General features: G+C 34.3%; 2 protein-coding genes across 2 annotated transcripts; one reads left to right on the top strand and one right to left on the bottom strand.

Moving 5' to 3' along the window:
- Positions 1 to 552: 552 nt before the first annotated feature.
- On the top strand, positions 553 to 5721 carry LOC149227354 (ALA-interacting subunit 3-like). The gene is made up of 8 exons (XM_089375486.1): positions 553 to 816; positions 2278 to 2336; positions 2568 to 2642; positions 2779 to 2904; positions 3100 to 3170; positions 3891 to 4191; positions 4567 to 4856; positions 5388 to 5721. Exons 1-8 carry the CDS (start codon positions 732 to 734, stop codon positions 5449 to 5451), a joined length of 1071 nt encoding a protein of 356 aa, XP_089231612.1. The 5' UTR covers positions 553 to 731; the 3' UTR covers positions 5452 to 5721.
- Positions 5722 to 8589: 2868 nt separating this feature from the next.
- LOC149227353 (uncharacterized) lies at positions 8590 to 9483 on the bottom strand. Its single transcript, XM_089380471.1, has 2 exons — positions 8870 to 9483; positions 8590 to 8779 (listed from the first exon to the last, which is right to left on the bottom strand). Exons 1-2 carry the CDS (start codon positions 9481 to 9483, stop codon positions 8590 to 8592), a joined length of 804 nt encoding a protein of 267 aa, XP_089236597.1.
- Positions 9484 to 10165: the final 682 nt, after the last annotated feature.

Raw genomic sequence — 10165 nt, 5'->3', positions numbered from 1 at the left:
TAATTTGATTCCATATGTCGAACAAAGTTAATCAATCTATTAAATGCGTTGAATTTGGACTATTAAGTTTGTTCCATAACCATTATACACAAAATTTGCAATATCCAAAAATGACTACGAATGACAACAGCACAGCAATATAGTTCAATAGCAATCTCTTTTGAGCCATGTTTATTTTTATTTTGACTAAGTTGTAGAGCTGGAATTGAGACCTAACAAAATTATCATTTTATATTATAAAAGGATTTTAAAATTCAATTCCTCTTTAATAATTCTATATTAAGATTTGAATAATCAAAACCATTTCAAAATTCATAGTATAGTAACGAATCCCCATGCTTTAAAATTCACACGAAATTTGTGAAAAAATGTGTCTACAGTCAAGGCATCCTGCACGTTATGGCATCTGTCATGCGACAGTGTGCACCGTAGCATAGCCTCTTCCGGTGCCTATGCCGTCGGTGGTTCGTTGACTCATCGCGTGCATGCCCTGAGACCAAGAGAGGTATTCCATAGTTTACAATACACAAAATGGCCTGAAAGGCTCGCCCCCCTTTGAAATCATGTTGAAAGTCCTCGGCTCTGACTCTCCTTGTGAACCATCATTGTTAATTATATAAATCTGGGTTTTATGCAGCCAGTTATGCGTTCTACCTCTTCTGATAAGCTGTGATCTGTGCAATTAGCATCCGAAATATCAGCGAAATTTGGTAAAGTATTGGCAGAGCTCGATGAACTCAAATGGAGCTACCACATCTGGCGGAAACGGAGGAGGGAATTCAGCAGCACCCAAAAGGCAATCAAGGCGACCCATATGTAATTTCTTCCCACCTCTGTAAACTGTTTTGTGAGTTAAGAAGATATCAAGATTTCAATCTGGGAATCATCTGTATAATTTCTTCCCACCTCTGTAAACTGTTTTGTGAATAAAAAAGATATCAAGATTTCAATCTGGGAATCATCTGTGTAATTTCCCGCCTCTGTAAACTTTTTTGGTAAATAAAAACGATATCAAGATTTCAATCTGGGAATCATCTGTATATCTCTGTCAATCAAAGTCCACCTAGTTTTACATTGGTTAACTGATTAGAAGAAGATATGCATGAAACTTAATTTTGCTTTACTTCTGCCCATATTCATGCCTAACTTCTTATGTATGAATTTTTTTTTGATAATCACATCAAGATTTATTTAGAATCCACTATATAGTGTGATTCATCATCAGTATGATTCATTTTGTCTCTATAATAAATCACAAATGAATTTTGTCTTGATCATAAATCACAAATAAATCTTGATATGATTATCATTTAAATATTTTCTTAAAAATTAAATATAGATGACGAAAGCCTAAATTAAATCATCTATAATAATACCATTCTTTTCTGTTTTTTCTTAACTGTATAATAAAACTCTTTGTTTTTTTTATAAAACTTTTTATTTAGTATTTTTACTTTTAATAAATAAATTCCAATTCATTTGTTTTTTCCAATTTTATGCTTTTTTCTCAGAATCAATTTTAAACAATTACTGGTCATGTTGTTATTTTCTATATTTACTTTTCCAAAATTGGTATCAAATGATTATTGGTATCAATTTGTGAAGACCATAATTTGGAAAATTTGGCAAGCTATCCCTTCATACACCAAGATCAAATATTTATTTCTGATTTGAACTGTTTATCATTATTTTGATTTCAATGTGGATTGTATATCATTTTGGACTCTTACACAAAGAATGTATTATGATTAGTACATGTCTTCTGAATATTTAGTCGAAACAATAAAGAAGTTGACAGCACTGAAGTATTCATGAAAGTTTGGTTTACACAAAATTGGCTTCGGTCGGATGTTGATGTTAATAGCTAGATGTGTGTTCTTGTTGGATGTTGATGTTAATGGTTAGATGCATATATGGCATAGATTTTTAAAATTGATAAACCGATATGGAGTGTTCCGGTGTAGCTAGATGTAGATGAGTTCAAAGTTAATACGAGGATCTTTCCACTTTTATGTTGTGAAGGGGACACTTCACTATAAAATATATTAATGTGAAGTTCACTGCATCCCAAATCTACTTCGTTTCAAATCATGCAACATATTCTCTTCTAATCATGCATGCCAAATTTTCTCTTAGTTTAGAACCAACCTATGGTATTGTGTAATTTGTGGTACATGGTTTTTCTAGGGATGATAGAACAGTGCCTTTTATAAGCATATAGTTTGTTTAGTTTGGCAACCTTTTATTGAAGAGGTCTACTATTTCTTGTGCTGCCAGTTTACAAGTTCACTCAACAGGAGCTCCCTGCATGTAAGCCAGTTTTGACACCAGGATGGGTAAGTTCGCATCTGTGACAGTATCATATTCCTTAGCTGTTAACCATAAAAGCATACAGTGATGCAATTAATGCCGGAGATTATTTTAGGTCAACTTTGCTTAATCTATATCCTCGCGATACAGGAAATGTTTCAAGTTCACTTATACTATTTATTGCCTTCTTAAGATATTAAGGGGTTTTTGAGAATACATTACAGCATAGCCATCCTGAATTGATTATCTGATTTTAGGTCATGGCAATCTTCATATTAGTGGCAGCTATCTTCATCCCCCTTGGAGTTGTTTCTCTAATTGCATCGAACAGTGTATGCACTCTTTATCTTAGCATTAATTTAGCATTAATGTCTATTTAAAGTTTTATTGTAACTGCTACAAGACCCATAAAGAACATTTTTCACTTTCATATTTTATGTTTAAAGTAATAGTTTCTTTCATTTTCAGGTTGTGGAAATTGTGTACCAATATGAAACAGACTGCCTACCTCTGGAGTATAGAGTTAATAAGGATGCCAAACTGACCTATATACAAGATAGTACGATTCCCAAAAACTGCAGTCAAATAATAAAAGTGAGGGATTCATCCTGGTTCCTGATTGCTAGTATTCAATTTTATAGATTCATAATTTTCTCATCTCAAATTTATGAAATAATAGATAGCACTGGATGAAGTTAGCTCTGTGACAAATACTTACTAACGTGAAGGTATTATCATAACTACAACTATTTACAGAAAATGTAACAGAATATTTCTCACACTCTACAGGTGCCAAAGAATATGACACCTCCAATTTATATATATTACCAGCTTGATAACTTCTTTCAGAACCATCGTCGGTGAGTTGGCATACATGAAATAATATGCATATTGCATTTGTTGTATATACTTCTTCTCATGTGTGTTTTTGTATAAGGCAGAGATTCCTTTGGTACATCAATATCGTTGAACCTGAGTATAAATTGTAATAAATCTTAAAAGTGACATGAACATAAAGTGCAAACTGCCTTTTCCAGGAAGAGAACAAATGATAATAAATAAATGGTGACAGATTAATTGAACTGAGTCTTACACAGTCAAGCAAAGTAAAATGATTAATTGAATGAGCCTTACACTCTCAAGAGAACTGATAATAATAGTCTAATTTTCACCCAACCTATTAACATACCTGGCAACCTTGTTTATCCAGGATTTTATCTGCTTATGTGAAATATTACGCGGTAAAGAAGCTAGCAGAAACTCAATGTTGTCATACAGAATATGGTTTTAAGAGAAGTCATTTCATTAATTGATTAAAAAAGATTTATAACAATCTAATTTATAAAAATAATTTATATAAACTTTAGCACTTGATTTAAAAAGATTTACAACCATCTAATTTATAAGAATAATAATAGAAGCTTCTAATAAGTGATCCCACACAACCGGAGTTCCAAAACTCCTCAACAGAATATCCATACATGATTAAAAGTTTTCCCATGAAATAACCCTTTTGTGATTTTATATGGCCGTACTGATTGCTGACTATGACATTTCTTTTGTATTATAAACTTTTGCAGGTACGTTACCAGCATAAATAACGATCAGCTAATTTATGCGGATAGTGGGAATACCACAACAGGTTGTGACCCTGAAGCAACAGCTGGAAATAATCTCTCAATTATTCCATGTGGCCTCATAGCTTGGAGTTTGTTCAATGATACTTACAACTTTTCCAGAGGGGGCATATCATTGACAGTGAACAGGAAAAATATTTCGTGGAAAAGTGATCGTGAACATAAATATGGAAAGAACGTTTTTCCCACGAATTTTCAGAATGTAACTCTGATTGGGGGTGCTACTCTCAATTCATCTATCCCTGTAAGTGGTATCCTTGTTTAGGTCTTTTACAAAAGTAGGTTGGCTGGTTGACTGATTGCGTTTAAGGGGTGGTAAATATGAGGCTATGTTTGTCTGATTCTTTATAGCATTGCAAACAATAGCATCCAAACACTAATTATGATTTCGTTTCTATTTTATTATTGTTAATTATGAATTAATTATACCGAAAATAAATAATAATCAAATTACTTGTAACACTAATATAAATAAAAATTTGTCTTCATAGCTAGTTCCTTGTCATAAATTTTCCAACTGTTTATTAAAAACATTGAATTTTGGCTATTGTTAATGATAAAAGAAACACATAGTCAGTGATTACTGTTGTTTACTGGTTAGTTTGGATGAGCATGGCAGTTAAGTGGGCAAGAGGATCTTATGGTGTGGATGCGACCAGCAGCACTTCCAACCTTCAGGAAGCTGTATGGACGGATTGAGGAGGACCTCAAAGAAAATGATAGCATTACAGTGAATTTGTTTAATAATTATAATACCTATACTTTTGGTGGCACGAAGAAGGTGGTACTTTCTACCACCAGTTTCCTCGGAGGGAAGAACAACTTTCTCGGGATATCTTACCTAACTGTTGGAGGTCTCTGCATCTTTCTGGCGATGGTCTTCTTCTTTATGCATATGAAGAAGGGAAGGTACGTGATTTTAGTGTGTGGCACAGTTTATGCTAGTCACTTAATGTTGGTACATGTAGGTCAAAATGGGTTTGATGCAGCATTGAACATGTTCTCCATATAAATTTTAGTCCAATTTCCACTTAATAAAGGATTTTATTTAGGTAGCATTGATGTTGATGAATTTAATTAGCATGTTTTTGTTTAGAGGTATTAGTCCAATTACTATAGGATTTTATGTATTTTATTTAGTTAGTACTGATGCTGGATGAATTTAATTTTGGTTGTAGATTTCTAACATATTTTGTAACAAGGAAATTTTCATTGTTCTAGAATATTCTTAAAATCAACCATTGAAATAAGAGTAGTTATTAATCTAAATAAAATAGAAAAAATAATTATGAATCTAAATAAAAATAACCTTTTAATAACTTAGATCCAGATTACCATTTTAAGTGTAATTTTTCTGGAGAAGATGCTCTGATTCTTTTAATCTCTGTTCACAATATTTGGCGTGGTAAGGAAGCTAATGTTGATTATTTTTGTTGGCAGGCCTTTGGGTGATACTGCATATTTATCATGGAACAGCAACAGCCCAGAGGAAAATTCTAGTTGAGGAAGTCATTGTAGTTGTAGTACCAGGTTCTCTCACCTGTATCCTTCATATTTGAAACATACATGATGGCATGCATATAGGTTTTGGGCACCTCTATGAAATTTGAGATAATGGATTCACCAAACCTTGAACATATATAGCCTCCATATATGCTTTGGGTACCTCTATGAATATAGAAACAACAGAATCTGTTGCTTATTTTTGACAGTTTTGGCTTGGTAAATCTGCTGTTTGTAGGTTCATAAAGATGCCCAGAGAATATTTACATGCCATTCTAGTCTCAAATATGAATACTGTGGATTTGAAATTTTGTATTCAATTCATATATATTCAAAAGATTCGTTACAGCAAATCCGATAAGCAAAAATATTGCCAATTTTATTTGAAAAATTATATGCAATGCAGGAGTTTGTGATTGGAAAAAGCACCTATAGGATCATTTCAACTCATGAACACGGTCATCAAAATGAAGAAAACGTCTTACCTTTGCGTTTAGAAAAATAAGGCCACTAATCATTCTTGAGTGACTAAGCAGTCAAACGTTTTTCTTTGTAGATTTATTTCAACCAACCATGGATGTTAGATGTCTTTGTTGATAATTTTTTATTTTTAATATAAATATAGTTTTAAAATTTAAATATTTTAACTTTTATATATATATATTTATTTTATTTATTGTTAATGTAAAATGTCTGTGTGTTTTTTAAGAGATATTAGGTTTAAATATAAAAAGGTAGAGGATCTATATATCTATAGAATTTAGTAGTTAAACTACTTGCTTTTTGTTTCAAAAACTAAAGGATATCATGTATCAATTTGGTGTATGGTTATTATTACTATTATTATTATTATTAAATATGAAACTTTAACATTTTTTTATATTATAGAAATTTATAAATTAAACAATTAATGCACATTTTTTGTTTCTATACTTTCAACTTTACAAATTAATATAAAATATTATACTACAATAAAAATAAATCACTTCTCTTAGCAATTTAGGGGAATAAAAGTTGTATAAATGTTACACTGCTATAACCCTTAAGATAGTATGAGCACATATGGTAGTTTTATCATAATGTCATTACATGTCAAGCTTTCCAAATCCATGCTAAGAAAATCAAAAGAAAACTTAACCACCAACTCTTATTAGGTTGGAATCACTTGGGTATTTTTCCCAACAAACTCTTTTTTGTGGGTTTTCCCACTGAGAAATACCTTCCAAGCTACCCAAATTTCAACAATTTCAATCCATGTTAGGGATCTATAATGGAAAGTTCATGCGTGTTTCAATATGAGAGACAAAGTGATGCAGGTCTACCCTGCAAAACCCAGAATCTCTCCATTCTCAGTGATATGCAAAACCCTTCTCGACTAATTGCCCGAGTAATTCTTCAAAGTCCGAGCAATCTTGCAAAACATCATATGCGGAAGCTCCTTTATATTATCACTCAACTAAATCACATATGGCTGGATCTTAAAATCAAAATTCAATAAAAAAAAAACTGTGGCCATGCTTAAAAAATTCAACCTGGCAAAGTCATACCACACACATCGATTTCATGTATACTAAGATCAACGAATACCGCTACCTTTACAATCCAAATGTCAATTAACCTACCAACGGTTCAAACTTTCCAAAGCATTACATATCCTTCCAGAATTCTTTAAACATACCGTTCTGCTCGATCATATCCACACAGTGACCTTTGGCTTCTCATTATCTCTATCAGACGCTCTCTGGCTCTGCACTGAAACAGAGTTCTACAAATTCACCACAGAATCGCACAGTAGTTGAGACCTTCACTGCTCAATGCCTTCGGTTTGATAAATCAGTTGGGTTTTAAAACCACACTGCCCTCTTTGTTTATAGACCTGTGCTCTACGCATTGGTTTATTCCAACGTTTGGGCAACTGCATCTACCATTATTTGAAGTGAGGAACTGATGGTCATAACCATAAATCTGTATTAAATACTATTGGTTAAAATAGCAAAGAGCCAAACCCTATATCAATTGACGCAGCAAACAATTGATGGCTATCACATGCGCATCGATTTCTTTTTGCCAAAACGATTCGGTTCAGTGTTTAACAAAATTGGTTACAGATTTCTTTAACCAGTGCTATTCTCAGATACACCACCAATTTAGAATGTATAACCACGGCATATACTCACACCAATCAACGATTCCATGCAAGGAAAAAAAACACTTACAGTTTACAGATGAGACATATACTGTTAAGAACCGATTTACTCAAAGGTTACTCCTGCGTACATTCTTGAACTAATTCCATGTGCAGAATCTCATCACAAAGGTTATATAAAACCGAACATATTCATACAAAATCGAATTCAATAATGTGCATATGGATCAAAAGTCAAATTCTTCAGAGTTAAAAACAACAATTACAAAGAGCCTCTTGTTCATGGCCATATATTCAAAATCCATGGCCCTTTCAGCTGTTCATAGATTTACAGGAAAAAAAAACCCTGTCTACTACCTCTGTCCCCCTGTTCTATTCTACCCCAAAAATAAATTATACCTCAGTCACACCTAACTACTTCTTTCCACACAAGAAAGAATTAGTTATTTTTATTCAGTTATAACTCAACATTTAACTAAACTAGACCACTTTTAACTACCTACGCTTATTGAAATTAACACAAATTTACAACCAAGTCTTTCTCAAGTCTTGCATTTAGCCACAACATGTGACCACCCCGTCACATTGCTGGCCCAAGTCTAGATGCTCTTGCATCAAACTCTCACACTTGAAAACATTCATGATCTCCTGATCATGTGCTTTCAAGAAGGAATGAAGACAAATTCCTCCTGGATCCCAGACATTGTCCTGGAGTTGTCCATATGCTCTGCTCCTCCATTTAGGCGGCATGTCAGCTGCTTCCTGCTTCATCTTCCTTCTCTAGTCAACATCAAAGTTGCAAACCTCTTGAAGCTTGTCAGCTTTAGAATCTGCAGCTTCTGCCTCTGCAAGCAAATTTCTTGCTTCCTCGATATCTTCAACCTCAAGTGTTGCAGACCATTCCTCCCTGGCAGAGGCAGCAACTAATATAAGTCTCTCACATCTTGCCATTTTTGCATTTCTTTCCTTTGAAATAATGAGATTTTCAGCCTCCTACAACGCAGTAACTTTGCCTTTTATTTCTTCCTCCAGATTCTGCAAATCTGACAAAGCCCCCTCCATTTTATGGCTGACATCATCCTTCTCCAAGCTCAATGCCTTTGCCTCAGCACCAACCCGGCCATCTTCCATGAAATTTCTTGCTACAACTGCCACTTTCTTTTCGGATTCTAGTTCTGGACCCCTTTTATCAATGAACAACAGTTTTTATTTCATGGAAGTGATCCCTTGATTGAGGTTAACTTTGGCAGATGAAAGCTCCTGAAGAGATGACCTTGCAGCTGCAACCTGCTGTCTCAACCCTTGGACTTCTTGTGAAATTTGTTCCTCCTTCTCGGCCAGTTTCACCTTATTTTCTCTGGATTGAAAAAAGGATGAAACTATCAATTTCCTCAAATCCACCAACTCTTGAAGTACCCTTGCCTCATCCCTAGCATTGTCAGCCAACCAAACGAGGTTTACCCTCTTTTGGTCCACTGAGGTAAGCAACTGATCGACTTCCATTTTCTTCATGGAAAGAATTTCAGAGTTAGTCTGCAGTTGGTCTAGTACACACTGTAGTTCTTCAGACTTTTCTTTTGTTCCTATAAGATTTTCTTCAAACTTGGACACTCTATCAGAAATCCTTTTTTCAACACTTTGAATTTGCATATCACTTTCTGATATCTCTTCTTCCTTAGCTTTAACCAAGGCGAGCAGATGTTGCAGCTCTTGCATCAATGTTTCTCGAGTATTAAAAAGGATTTTTTCCTCTTCCATGTCCTCCCTAACAGAATCATTAATTGATTCTCTGAGTTTTGCATCTGCATCTTCAATTATCTTCAATTCAATATCAGTTTCCAATTTCTTCAGCTCCAAAGCTTCTTTCTCTAGTTGCCACTTTTCCATTTCGTTGGCAGCAGTGTTTTCTGCCTCTTTAATAAGAGTATCTACAGTTTCTATAACCTACTCAAAGATGTTTAAAAGGTCATAATACTGACCACGGATGTCATCACAAACAGTGAATTTCTTTCCATTCGAAGAAATCTCCTCCAGTAAATCCTTTGCTTGCAATACCATTTGAAATGCACACGTTCTGCGTATGTTTCCCAGATTCTTGAAGTCTTCCATCACCTTCTTTATAAATTCCAATCTTTTATTTCCTCCTTCTATTCCATGTTGTAGCTCCACCTTTATTGAATGAAAATCAATGGGTTCAACAACCGAATGATTCACCAGATCATTCACTGAGATGGCCTCAATAAATCTAATTTTTTTGACTGCTGTTTCGGTCTCTTCAAGCCTTTGGGTGGCATCAGGACCATTTAGACAAATTCTTTTAACTCGCTGAAAATCTTTTAATACTTGACTGCTCACCTTTCCTGATGCTGCGAGCCTTTGCCTCCTGATCTGCTGCAACCTCATTTTCTTTATGTTCTCAGTCTCTATTTCCAGTTGATCTTCTTGCTGGTCGTCTTCATTAATTCTCCCTTCCTGCCCTAGCTGGTTGCTGCTGTCCAGCTGCTTCTTCCTTTGTCTCACACATTTACCACTCGCAGCAATTGGAATGCTTAATGGCATACTTGTTTCA

This window comes from Pinus tabuliformis, chromosome J (assembly GCF_031772625.1).
Source record: "Pinus tabuliformis cultivar Carrire ecotype Pingquan chromosome J, CPIR1, whole genome shotgun sequence".
In the NCBI taxonomy this organism is placed as follows: Eukaryota; Viridiplantae; Streptophyta; class Pinopsida; order Pinales; family Pinaceae; genus Pinus; species Pinus tabuliformis.
This window is presented reverse-complemented; position numbering and strand designations above follow the sequence as displayed.